Genomic DNA, 14,447 nt, shown 5'->3' on the forward strand with positions numbered 1-14,447 from the left:
TGAAGCATCGAACTTTACATCAAAAACCAGGGATGTACTGTATGGTGACTAACATAATATAATAAAAAAATTAAATAAATAAATAAATAAATAAATAAATAAATAAATAAATGAAAAGGATTAACCCTGAAAAAAAAAAAAAAAAGAACTTGTAATAGATGAGGAATCGATTAAGGATAGAAAAATACAATGTAACAAACAACCAAATAAGACTGATCAAGAGAAAAGGTAGGAAAAAACGCAATTAACATAGAAACAAAGAAGGTGAAATAACACGGATACGGAGGGAGACAAACCCCCTAGCTTGCTCTATAGATGATTACAACCTTCACAAGCCTCAGTTTTCCCATTTGTAAACTGCATCGATCTCACTTGGCAGGGAGGAAATCAGATAATCACCCCTGAATACACAGCAGTTCCTGGCACACGTAAGCACTAACAGATGCTAATTTTTCATGTCATTATTATAATCAATATTGATACTAGTATCCATGCAAATGAACTAAATAACCAATCTGAAATACATGATTCCCTTTGAGAGCATGAAGTACGAAAATCAACATAAGGAACAGTAAAAACAAACAAACAACCTAAAAGGGAGAGTAAATATTGATAAAACGATCAAATCATAACCCTGACAACGAACCAGGCAGAGTTGGTTTCATGGGTGTTAATATAAAACTGCTTACGGACCAGAAAATCCTTGTGCTGTTTAAATTGTCCCATAAAATAAAACACAATGAAAACTGTCCCTAATTTGTTATTCATTTCACGTAGCCAGCACAATGCTGTTAACTATACTCCATGAATATAAAATAAATATGTATATAAAAATGCAGATCAGCCAAACTTATAAACATTTTACATAAAAAACCACCAACAAATTGAATTCATTGCTCTATTAACATACTGAAATACTTTCAACAGTAGCTTATTCCAGGAATACGTAACTCATTGATATTAAGAAATGTGTTACTGAGATTCATGGCGTAAATGGTTCAAAAAAGAAAAAAAACATCTATTGCCTGAAAGGTATGGAAAAGACCATTTGATAAAAGTCAACATCTACCTACATTTAAAAAATTAGTCTAGTAAATAAACAGTTGTTGTAGTCACTGTATCATTATAAAGTCCATGCAGATCAAATCTCCTATATAACCCAATATAATGTCTACGAGAATTCCTACAATGTCAGGAATGAAACCCCACTACTACACCACCCCTGAACACTGTCCTGGGAGTTACAGCAAATGTACTGAAACAAAAAGCTCTAAACATGAGAGAAGAGATCATCTCTAGGAGAAATACGTACAGGTTATAAAACACAGAAAATATGATTATTTTTGTATTAAATATATACTATTCAGCTATATACTTAAACATGGTTAAGATGGTAAATTTTACATTATATTTTTTACTAGAATTTTAAGAAAGAATACGTTCATATGTATAAAGAGACTAGTGGTCACCCCTGCGGTAAGAGGTAACTCTTAGCCTATCTGCATTTCTCAAAAGCACCTATATTATGGCCCATGCGATACTGAAAATTCTTTTAAAGAGGACTTAAAACATAACACTCAGCATTTATATAGAAGAGCTATAACATCAAAATAAAATAGACAAACTTATAAAGAAACAAAGCAAGAAAACACAAACTGAGAATCGGTAATGAGAAAGACAAAAAGCCAGATCAAAAGAATCAAGCATTTTATGTATGTAGCCCAGATGATTTTACAAGTGAACGGTTTCCAACTTTCAAAGAGAAGGTAATTATCACAGTCTATAGAAATTTCCCTAGAACAGTACTGTCCAACATGGCAGCCACTAGGGACACATGGTTACTGAGCACTTGAAATGTGACTAGCACATCTGACGGAGTCGACTTTTAATGCTGTTTGGTTCCAGCCTATGTGAATAAGCACATATGGCCAGTGGCTGTTATCACACAGCGCAGTTCTAGAGGGTGGAAGAGAGGACGCCTCCCATTTTGGAAATACCAAGAAAATAAAGGCCAAACTTAAGCAGTATCCAAGAAAAATCTGGACAAAATGCTAGTAAACAGAACTGAATGGTGTATCACAAGAATGTGCCATGATTAAGTCCTATTTTTTTTTTCCTTCTAGGAATGGAAGGACAACTGAATAATCAGGAAATAATTAAATATAATCCATGGCATCACTTACAGCGAGCAGAAAAGCTCTAACTTTGTCTTCAGATGCTGGGAACACATCAATAAAATTCAGTATCTATTCCTGGTTTAAAGAAAAAAAAAAAAAAGCAGCAGCAGCATACTTTGCTAACATGACACACCAGAGATATGAACCAACCAGCATTAGCAAACCCGAAGCTAAAATGAGTGTTTTCATTAAAGTTAGGAAGGAACCAGACAGAACAGAACAGCTGTAATGAGCACCTATCATATTTCTATAGGAGATTTAAAAATAAGAAACAAGACACATTATAAGGACACAATAAAATCACTATCATCTGTAAAAGAAAAATTATTAAAACCAGCTGAAAATTAATCCTAGGAAGTGACTAGTAAGGCTACTAGTTATTTACTGATTAAAATAGATTCCAAGTGAAAATATTCGTAGTAAGGTATATTTAAAAGAAATTCACTAGTAAGTGAATTCAATGTATTACAAAAAGTACCACAAAGACTTGAGAGTCACAAACTGTTGCGATTTCCTTGGCAACAATGAAATCAAATCTGCGTGTAATGCCAAAGGCTCTGACTTCTCAAGTACCCCACACCACTAAGGACAGACAGACAGGCAGACGGACACGCACACACCCTTCATTCGATCTCCACTGACTTCCCATCACCAGCAACCCACCGAGGCAGAACTAAAACCAGCTCAAAAAAAAGCTAATTAATGTTATTTTCCTCCCGTTATGAAAAGAGGAATATCACATTTCCTCTTAGAATATGCCCTTGAAATGTTAAAGACTTAACCATATGGAAGAGTTCTGAAAATGTGTAAGAAAAAGCTAAAGATTTGGAATCCTAATTCAATTTCCCCTCACATTTTAATAGGAGCCTGCAGCAAACATTTATTTTTAGAGACATTCTTGGTAGGGGCTGAACAAAGGGCTATTGTGTGTTAAACACGGGGAGGTCTCTCTGGTCCCATCTATCCGAGCTTTTTAAACATCAGGTTGGAATTAAATGATTTTAAACTTTAAGTCAACTATTTCCAGACCACAAACTCTATTCCACACTTATCAGTCAATGTAAGTTCTTCAAGTGAGTTATAACGGAGTTGAAATGTGAAATCTGCATCTTCCAAGTGCCAATAAAGGAACTTTCCTTTGGACTTTGCCTATATGCACTGACTTGTTAAAAAAAATGCCATAGAAGTTTTCATTTCCTTCTCCAACAGAAATTTTCATCTGCATTTGATCAATCCGACTCAGCATCATCTCTGATGAAAAGCATATGGGCATCAGTCATACCATTCTCTATTATGTTCTTATTAAACAGGAATTACAACCTTTTCTCTAAGTTAACAAGAGCAAAATAGACGGGATTTATAGGCCTGCCCTGATAGCTATAAACTTTGCTATGTCTTAATTTGTAATATGCGTCCTGTCACGGGCCTGGTAAAATAGAAAAGAAAACAAGAAATTATCTATGGTTCATGGTGTGGTCACTTTAAAATGTGTTCATAAACTCTTTGACATGTCTGCCATCAAAAGGTGGAGTCCACCTCCTCTCTCTGAATACGGACCGGTCGTGGTGACTCACTTCGCTATGGAGTGAGGTCGAAGCCAGGGGAGGCTAGCTCGTAAAGCTGACACAGCTTCTCTGGGCTCTTCCTCCTGGATGCTCGCCTGCAGAACCCAGCATCACTCTGTGCGGAGGCCACGTGCTCAGGCCCCAGCCAAGGCCCCAGCTAGCCAGCACCAGCTTCCCCGAGGAATGAGTGAAAGGAGCCCCCTCTCACTTAGATGCCCAGGCCCAGAGCTCCCTAGCTGACACCACAAGGCATGGAGACCAGGTGTCCCACCAGACCGTGCCCAAACCACAGATTTGTGGAAAAACTCCAAGCCGTCTTTGTTTTAAGGCACCGGGCTTCAGTGCTTTGTTATACAGCAACAGCGACTGGACCGTGTACATTGGTTCGACCAGATTCAGCCATCTGTCCCGCTTTAACTTCAACTCTCCCCAAGAAGACAAACCAGCAAACATGCAAAACCCACATGTACCGCAGACCCACTCTAGGTTGACTCACAGGGCAACCTGGGGGCGGGGGTCCCGGCCGTGGTTCCCAGGGCCGTCAGCACACTCACTTCCCCTGGGCTGTGTGCTTCCCAGCACTTGGCACGCCAGGAGCCTTGGCCTGTTCTTCTCTGCTGCCTGAAACCCACTCCCAGCTTTGGAAAGTTCCTTATTAGACACCGGGCTTATGAAACTGCTGCTCTTGTCGCAAATGCTCCAGTTTTTTAATCAACGAACAAGTGGAATTTGCTAAAAGTGTCGTTCTGACACTAAGACTGGTAACGAGGTTCACGACGTTCCCATGGAGCCATTTAAATGGGTTCTCAACCCAACCGAGTAACCAGCAGAAATGTACCGTCCCCTCAATGGCCACCAGGAAGGGAAATACCCGCATTACTTGAAATAACATTTTTTTCTCTAAGAAGCACAAGCCTGAAAAGTTAAAGCTGGAAGGGACCTGAGAGGTACTCTAATTTAGGATTATTTTAAACCAGTGAAAAACTGACATAATCCACATGAGATCTTCATGACACAAGTACAAAGAATTTTTACCTCACTCCAACCTTACTGAAATGTCAACCTACCATAATATGATGGCAACTTAAAACTTCAATTCTATTCATATCTTACAAACGAAATGTGCAAAATATAACTTTGTGCATATTTTATAGCTATAGCAATAAAATGCACTCCATATGACACTATTTAATATTCCGTCCTTCATAGTTAGAATGTATGATAAACGTAACAGTATGTGATAAACATAATAAAAGAAGCCCTGGGAACCCACAAACAGTCTTCCAAAAAAAAAAAAATTAGAGTGGTTATTCTATTTTTACCATAAGAAATGTCAGCAATCACTGCTCTAGTCCAAATCGTTTGGAGAAACTGAAGTCCAGAAAGGTTATACAACTGACCCGAGGCCATACAACCAGTTAATGGCAAAATTATGACCAGAATTTTGGTATACTCATGTTTTCCAGTCCTGCGTGGGGCTCAGTTAGATTTGGATTAATAAGAGGAAAACAATTATTTTAGTTTCAATTCAAAAGGCGAATCAGAGTGGTTGGCTGGCTTCCCACCCCTGCAAAGTTGCATTCGTAACCCTCTTGGTGGACTATCTTCCTCCTTAATGTAAAGAAACAGAATCTCCATGGAGGGCCCCCAGGTGATGCCAGGCACGGGCGGGCGGGAGGAACGCGGCTGACAGTGTGGGTCGGCCAGTCGAAGGCTACTCGCAATCCAAGACCTTTTGCCCTAACTGTGGAGACTGTACGAGTAAAATTCTTAGTTCCTCACCTCTCCTGCAACTAGGGCTGGCCAGGTGACAGAAGTCACAAACAATGAGAATACACAGAGAGAGACATCACTAAGCAGGCATTTCTTCCCAAATAAAAACAGCAGCGCTGTGAGAAGGCCTGTGGCCCTTGTGTCCTCTTCCTGGTAGGACCGTGCATGTGATTTCTGGAGATCCTGAGGCTGTTGTGGTTCCCCGGGGGCAAATGCCGCATGCTGAGGACTGCAAACAGGCAGACAGAAGGAACTGGGCCCCCTGAGCTTGCCGGAGAGCCATCACTCCAGCCCTGGACTATCTATCCTCCGGCTTCCTGTTAAGTGAAATTCAAAACTATGCAGTTGGTTTTTGGTTACCTGCAGCTAAACACAACCCTAACTCTTTACACAAATAAATCTGGCTTTCCGCTTCCAACCACTCTGTCCCAAAGTGCAGCGTCCATCTGTTTTATTTCTACATAGCTAAATTTGGTGAACAAACGTTCCATCACCTGCACCATTACCCCGTCCTACCAAGCACCTCACCATTATTTTGAAACAGCAGTAAACGAGAATGAGGCACACCTCTTTTCTCCAAGAGGAAGACAGTTTCAGCTTAGCAGGTCTCCTGCAGCAGATGGCAGGCTGAGGGCTGCCCTGGGCGGCAGAGGACAGACCCATGGTTTTCCTCCTTAAACCGCACAACCTCAGCCCTGGACAGCACAGGGAGATCTAGAAACCACTGCTTGTCAAGTCCCCAGCCTCTACCAGGGAAAGACTGCCAACAGTGGCCTTCGTTGGAGGAAACAGGACAAAAACCATTCACTCTACAAACACCTTCTCTTTCACTTGAGTGTCGCGTTAAAGAGCTTCTGCCTTACCTTCCATTCCAGAAACAAAATGACTAGCAAAACAGTAATCTTATGACCGAAACCAGAGTGGTTTCCACTTTCTCCCCATGCCCTTCCTGATACAGTATTTTGTTGGCTACAGTAGCTCAGAGTTCTATCAACTGTCAAGATTCAATGACATTTTCCAAAGGGATGGGAGAGAATGGGTAACACTGATGAAAAGCTAGAAATTCTCCTACTTCTATGCCCCTCCACAAAAAAAAAAAAAAAGAAAACACAAAAGAATGAAAGAAAAGGAAAGAAAAGAAAAAGAATTATAAAATAAAGAAAAGAATGGATCTCTGTGAGGGAGTGGCAAAATGCTTAGGCAAATTTCTTGGACTCAAGTTCACAAAATCCAAACAAATCATGAGCTGTTCTAGACCAGTACTGTAGACCATTTCTGGGAAACATAAGGAGAATTCCCAGGCCAAGCAATCATCCAAGAAATAGCTTTAGAGCCAACAAGCACCCTAAGGGTTGAGAAACCACCGGTACAGGGGATACGGCCTCCCACAACACACACGGGATCCCGGGAGGCTCCAAAGGAAATTCCTCAATCTGAGACTCTAAGGTCCTCAAAAAGTGAATTCTGCACACAGAAGCAGAAGCCAATAAACATTATGGGGTTGACAAATTGTATGTATGGATGTAAACTGATTACTATTAGTAAAGCAACTTACAATGGATTAAAAATACTGGAAGAGAAGAAATGAGTTAAATCGACCTTTACATCAGAACAGTTTCCAATAATTTAGAACCCGAAGTATCTCATCCAGATTTTTATGTGAGCAGGAATTCCCCTTCTTGCTCCCAACCAAATGGAACCCCAACTTTAAACAGAGCATTCACAAATTATTTACGGGGTGCTTTTTAAAACAGAACTACCGTCATTCACAGCAAGTTACCGATCCACATGCTAATTGCTCAAACGCAGTAAGTTAAAGTCTAAGGACACCAGAAAAAAAAAATAACAAAACTAAAACAGAGGTCAAAGTCATCGCCTCCCATGGGCTCACTAAGTCTGTGCGACACACTGGGTGAGCTCCCAGGACGGAGCGCAGACACAGGGCCCAGCGCCGGCTCACCAAGCACGTTTCCTGGCGGTACCTCTTCTAGGTCTTCCAGTTCCCTGCCCATCAGAAGATACAGGTTTTCCAGGGTGCAGCACGCCATGTGGGGGACTGTGGGAAGGTCTTCGGGTGGAGTGGAGAAGCCTAATGGCACCTGGGTGAAGAAAAATGGTTGAAGGGAAGTCAGGAGGCATTAAACACAGACATTACTTAGAATACAGAACGTCATTTCTATTACGAGGTGAGATGGTGCAATCACACTTCACATAAACCTGAAATATGGACATCTGAAACAGCAGGATATGAAATGTGAAGCAGTTAAGAACTGTCAAAATATAGACCCAGTCCTCAGCTTTATGGCTCAGGTATATGAACCCTGCTGTGACCGTACCACCACATTAGCCAATGAACACGCATCCCCGCAGCCCCTTGCTGGTATTCACGTGAACCATGTCATACACCAGTGCGGTGGCCACTGTGCTGTGACTTCAACACTCGTTATTACTATCCTCACTTACAACTGATTGAATCTTATTACAATGCCTTCGAGCGTTCAGCAAGAGTAGCTGCCAGTGCTGACTTACCCATGAAAATGAATAACTTTGAAAGAGTCGTCAGAGGTGACAAAGACGCCATGAAAATGGCCAAACAACAGCCATGATACACTTATGTTGGTAATCTGGAAGGGAGCACGCTGTGAGATACCGGGGACACTGATGAGGAGACCAAGCACAAACACAGCAAAAATTTGCTGCCAGGAGAACAGATTTATGAGCTCACCTCCTGTCATATTCCTTCTTATGGAGATACTGTCTCAAATATGCACATTTTGTCAAGAATTATTCAATATCTTGAAAAGCATTCGAGATATTGCCTTGAATTGTTCAGCAACCTCCATATGCATGCAAGTACCCTGAAAGCCTTTCCACCAACCAACTTATCTTTGGTGCCCCTGGGCCCACGGCAGTACGGTACTGCCATCTGCGAAGCAGAGAAAGCGTCAAGTTACAGCACGTATAAACATAACCAGCATCACAGGGTGAATGACCAAAAAGCAGTAGGGGCAGGTAAATTCCGAAAAGTCCAGAGGAGGGAGAAGCTATCGGGTTAGGGTAGACTTGGAAACCCCTGAGAATGCTGGCCTTCCTGGCACGCGCCACGTGTAAATGTACATGCTCTGATTCCGTGCCGACTCCGCAGGCTAGCTCTAAAGACACACTGCAAAGACGTACAAAACAGAAGGATGAGACAGGGAGAGACAGAACTATCCACAGATAATACGGTCACCCGCTTAAAACAACCACACGTAAATCATAATTAGCAAGACAGGTTGGCAAGGTGGCTAGACACAAGGACTGTTAACTATCTACATCAGCAAGAGAAAAAAATACTTCTTTAAACAGTAACTTTTAGAGTAGCAACAAAATATAAGACAGCTAGAAATAAGTAACAAAAGCAATTAAAATGGAGAAAATTATAAAATTTATAATGAAAAACACTGAAAATAACCTAAATGAATAGAGAGATACGCCTAATCGATTCATAGATTCTATACTGCAAAATGTGGATTCCTGCCAAATACATGTATGACTTACAGCCATCAGAGTCTCAGTGGAGCTTTTCATGGAACCTGACAAGCTACCTAAAAACTTACATGGAAAAGTAAAGAGGAATAAGCAAGGCACTCACCAAAAACAAACAAAAAGAAAAAAAAAAAGGTAGAGGACATGGCCTTTAAATATCAAAACATTTAGAAGTCAGAACTGAATAGAGACAGTGACAGACAAACAGAAAAAATGAAGTCTAACAGTCCAAAAACAGACCAATTCACAAAAGAAATTTGATTTATGACAGAGCTGGCAGAGATGGGAGCATTCACTGAATGGTGTTGGAACAACTGGTGTTTGTATGGGGACAAAAATAAGATTGGATGCCTTCTTCATATCATATATCAACATTGAATTAAACATTTAAACATGAAAGGCAAAACTTTAAACTTTAGAAGGAAACAGGCGAAAATTTTGCCTTTGAAACAGTCATAATTTCAATTTTCTCAAATAAGATACAAAAGGCAAAACCCATAATGGAAAAGACTGATAAATTCAACTACATTAAAACTGAGAACTTCTGTACATTAAAAGATATAAATAGAAAATGTGACAAGTCCCAAACTGGAGAAGAATCTGCAAAACTTAAAAATAACAAGGAATTAGTATCCAGCTTATATAAAGAACATCGAAAAACCAGTATTTAAAAATATGTGTATATAGCCGAAGTGAAAAATAGGCAAATGACCCAAAGATACTGTCACAGGAAAAGACATGAATGACCAATAAGCATGTTAAAAGAGTAATAAAGAAAATGTAAATTAAAACGCCCTGAAAAGATCCTATTATATGCATCTGATTGACAAAAATTAAAATGCTGACAATAACAAATTCTGGTGAGGCTGTGGAACACTGGAACTATTAGGCACTCCTGCTGGGGGTGTAAATCAGAACACTTTCTGGAGTTACACACTTCAGCCGAAGATACACACTCTATTACCCAGACAATTCCACTAAGGGTGTATTACTGAGAATTTCTTGCAAATGTGCACAAGGAAATATGTACAAAAAAATTCAAAACAGCATTGTTTAGATGAGCAGAAAATGAAAGCAGCCCAACTACATAATGACAGGAAAATGGAAAAATAAAATGCTGATATATTGAAATACTACGCAGCAGTGAACAATAAAAAGTACAGGAATAGACATTAGTGTAGGTTAATCTCACAGCGTTAGGTAAAAACAGTGAGCTGTAGAATAACTACAGTAAGAGTCCATTAATACAAAGTTCAAAAATAATACATCCTTTCGCAGTGCATATGTAAGTCATAAAACTACAAAGAAGAGCAGCAGAAGAATTAGCAGACAGACTAAAGGTAGTTCCCCCAGGACTCCTGCTTCCTGTTCATGCCTTCACGCAATCCCCTCCCCCTGGGCATGAGAGGGACCCGCGGCTTGCTTCTCATCAATGGCATATGGCAAAGTCGGTGGGATGTCACTCTCATGATTACGCAACACCACACAAGACTGTCTTGCAAATACATTCAGCCTGGACTCTCCATGCTGGCTTGAAGGAGTGCAGCCAAGCTGGGAAGTCCACAGGACAGGAAACTTCTAGGAGCTGAGGGCAGCCAACAGCCAGAAAGAATGTGGAGCCCTCAGCCCTACAGGTACCAGGATATGAATCCTGCCAACAACCTACGTAAACCTGGAGACAGAGCCTTTCCCGAATGAGCCTCCAGAAGAGCACACAACCTGGTCAACACTCTGGCTGCAGCTTTGTGAGACGCCAGGCGGGACCGCTAAGCCATGCTCGCACCCCCAATCCACAGAAACCACAAGATGATAGAATGGGTATGGTTTTCGTTGGCTAAATTTGTGGTAGTCCGTAACATGCAGCAACAGAAAAGTAACATAACAGATGAACACTCAAGTCCAGGTAAGGTTTCTGTCTGGGGTATGTGTAAAGTATTTCCCCTTGTTTTTAAAGCAGGTTGGAATTAGAGTTTATGGGGCCCCGACTACTGGAGTATGGAGTCATCTGCGCTGTCAGTTCATTTCCTCCTTGATCCTTGAGTCACTTGACACATAAGAAGTGATTTCAACCTCTAGCCCCACGAGAGCAAAGATAACTACGTGAAGAAGATATATTGGAATGCTCATGGAATTTGTAATGCCCAATAAATCAGTGCTACATTAAGTAACAATTTCTTACTCATCCTGACAGTTGAGAGAACAAAAAAGGAAAAAAATTAGCCACTACTTGACCCTTACTGACAAATAACAAACCATCAGCTATGTCTAAACCGAGATGTTGAAATGCTCATAACTGGGTGTTTAATATGCCACCACAGCACTTTCAGCCCCCCATAAAATACAGCCCTGCACACAACTGCTGTGCTCCTGGCTCGAAGCACAACACGCCACAGCCCACCCTGGGCGGCTTGCCCTCCACCCAGCACAGTCATCTCCAGGGACTCAAATGCTAAAACTGGGGGAATAAGCGTTCAAGGCAAGTTGATGGCAGACCCTCTCCAACTGCCACCCCCTGCCCTGTCCCTTGCTGCCAAGTCCAGTAGCTTCTCTGGATTCCCTGAAGGAGAGGAGCATGTGGTCTCCTGCTCAGGACGCAGCACGTCTTCCAAGTTCTTACTCACCGCTCTTGCTAATCCTGACTCGCTCCCTGGATTCTGGCACTTCCATCACCCTATGACCTTTGTAACTTAACTACTACGTATATACCCTGCTTATGTCCCAACATGCTGAGGCAGCTTGAGCCTGTGGTTTCTTTTTTGCCCTTTGGCTCAGGTGCATTTAGATGCTGGCTGTTCACCTGTTTGAGACCTTCCTGATCAATTTCTGGGCCCCCCCTGCCATGTAACTATGGCCTGTCACCTGCTTGGATCTCCATATTTCCTGAAGATCTTCAGTTTTTGGATCTCCGTATTTCCTGAAGATCTGCCATTGCCCTGGCTCTAGCATGACAGCTGTGCCTACCAGTTCTTTTCTCTGGCCTTGAAAAGCCCTATAATTAATTAAATAAGGCCTGAAAAACTGAGTTCATATACTGGTTTAGCTTTCCAAATGCTACTAAGTGAGACAGATTTACCAAATATCACCAAAGCAACGTAAGAGGAGATCTATGGATTCATCTGAATGTGCCTATCTAGAGACAAAATAAGGTAATCTCAACCAATTTGAAAAGATATAAGAACCTCGGAACAATATATTAATGCTTTACTTCCAATTCTTACCCGCCGCAAAAACTCAACAGGACTGTATTTGGGCCCCAAGACAAAAATTTTCTTTCCTCTTCGAGCCACACCACTGAAGACGCGAGCAAATGCAATAAAAGACTCTTGGTTGCTTCCTTCCTGGGGCAGAGATTTAAGGGTCATACTCTCCACCTGACGTTCATCACCTGCTGGAAACAAAAGGATAATGAGCGTCAACAATGCTCTCTCTAATCCAGGACCCGCCTAGAAACAGAGGCAACAGGGAATATGATATACTTGGCCCAGTTTCAGGGAAGAAACACCAAGAAGGACAGAATTCTGACAAAAGCTACAATTAAAGCCAAGCTCAAGAGCTGGAGGGTGAGAGTCCGAAGTTAAAAAAACTATTTTGCACTATTTTCCTATTTAGGAAAGCTGTACCTTTTGGCTCTTCTCCCTTTGGACTTGTTTCAAGAACACTCCCATCTTGGGAGGGCTCCGCGGGGGCCTGCCCCTGTGTCGCTGCGAGCTTCTCCGCATGCCTCTGTCTTGCACGCTCTCGCCTCTGAGCAATTTCTTCCTGAGTGAGAGGTCTACAGGAGATCACAGATATGTTACCATCTGGCAACATCAAGCATCTCTCAGTTGTTGGAGCAGGGAAACAGCAACTATTAACGTGGCTGGATAAGACAATGACAGGTCCCAGGTCCCTTCCAGGCAAAAGATTTCTGTAAGCTCTCCCTCTAGCTGTGGTGACAGAAGAGAGGGCCTCTCAGGCTTTCTCTAGAATGCTCTGTTCCTGTTATTCTGAGCTTCTAGAGTGGGATGCAAGAGCCCATGTGCCCAAACAGAGCCATCCACAACAGCATGGAGCCATTCTGGAATGCCCACATTCCTTCTGGATGAGGCGACCAACAGGGAAGGGAGGGAAAGAGTGGCAGATACCAGGGCTCAGAGCACCCCTGTGGAGAAGCAAGCATAAGACCTCAATAGGAAATGGAGGTTTTCTCCACAGGCACAAAAATATATCTTCATGGAGAACCAGGGTAGAAGAGGAAGGGTTCAAAGTCAAGCACAACGCTGGAGACTCAGCGGGACTGAAGGGTCACATTGTGTTCGACCCCAGCACCACCACAGAAGAGGTGGTGTGTGGGTGTGTCTGTGTTTGCTGGGGGTTAGTCTTGGTTGGGGTGGGGGAGAGGGTTCAGCTGTGCTTCCTGAAGAGTCAGCCTCAAGTCTGTAAGTCCACAAAAAAGCACTTTAATAACAAAAGTCTTTACAAAAGGGGAGCGCGAAGTTGAATAAAAATGGGCGCTCTGAGAGTTTAAATCTGGGAGGCAGAAACCGGTCAGGTACACTAATTCCCAGGACTTGGCTCCTTTCCCACGTGTGGGCCTTCCTAAACCCACTCGCATCCTGCACCCCAACAGAAAGCAGGACCAACGGCTGCCCTGAAGTCGGCAGCACGGTGCATCTTAGCCCTGCACTCTGGGACCGAGCGTAGGCTACTCGGGCTAATGCTCTGGTCCTAGCTTTAGGATCCAGCTCTGGCAGCCCAGCTCCTGGGCCTGGTCCTGTCACTCTGTGCCTCCCTCCTGCTGTCCCTCCCCTTTGGCACTGTGATTTCTGCTTTTCTCCCTGATCTCTCATTTGACACGTGACAGATAATCTCATCCCCACCCCGCCATGCCGCTTTCCCCGCTCTCCCCTAGCACTGGAACCCATCCAGATATCCCTTCTGCATGTACACCATTCACGAGCATTCAAGATGCCCACGTACTCTTGGAGCTCCAATGCCAAGGGCCCTAAAACCCTCCTTCCTTCTTGCTTCATGTGGGCGAGCCTGGAAGGTGACTGTTCCCACCACTGACTGTCCACTGCTGTACTCTTCACACTGCCACCTGCTAGACAAGGCCTCCCACCAGGACCAGACACTAGCTCCACCTCCCTTGGCACCTGCCCCTCAAAACGGATGAGTTCGGTTCTCGAAGCTGTCCCCTTCCAGTCAGAAACTTGGTCAGGCGTCTTGGGGCAACCAAGACCGCTGGTCCTCCCCTCTCCTGGAAGCTCCAAGCATTAGAAGCCCTTTTGAGTATGGGATGAAATCCGCTTCTTTGAAATTTCTCGCCAGGGCTGCAGTTCTGACCTCGGAGCAACAGCCAACAAATCCACTTCCCCCTTTCCTTGCAATGACGAGGGCTCGGGCCCTTCCCCTCAGCCTGCTC

The 14,447-nt window shown here is 42.8% G+C and overlaps 1 protein-coding gene across 2 annotated transcripts in view; it reads right to left on the reverse strand.

Moving 5' to 3' along the window:
* The window catches only part of EFL1 (elongation factor like GTPase 1), a 121,688-nt gene that overhangs the window by 66,289 nt on the left and 40,952 nt on the right, over positions 1-14,447 (reverse strand). The window contains exons 13-15 of one of the 2 annotated variants that reach the window (XM_034667803.1): positions 12,664-12,815; positions 12,262-12,428; positions 7,476-7,614 (exon numbers count right to left, since the gene is read on the reverse strand). In XM_034667803.1, the coding sequence (XP_034523694.1) occupies positions 7,476-7,614; positions 12,262-12,428; positions 12,664-12,815 (458 nt within the window). Of the gene's footprint in view, positions 1-7,475; positions 7,615-12,261; positions 12,432-12,663; positions 12,816-14,447 lie in introns of both variants that reach the window. The other variant, XM_034667802.1, reaches the window with a different exon arrangement.

This window comes from Ailuropoda melanoleuca, chromosome 9 (assembly GCF_002007445.2).
Source record: "Ailuropoda melanoleuca isolate Jingjing chromosome 9, ASM200744v2, whole genome shotgun sequence".
NCBI classification, from domain to species: Eukaryota; Metazoa; Chordata; class Mammalia; order Carnivora; family Ursidae; genus Ailuropoda; species Ailuropoda melanoleuca.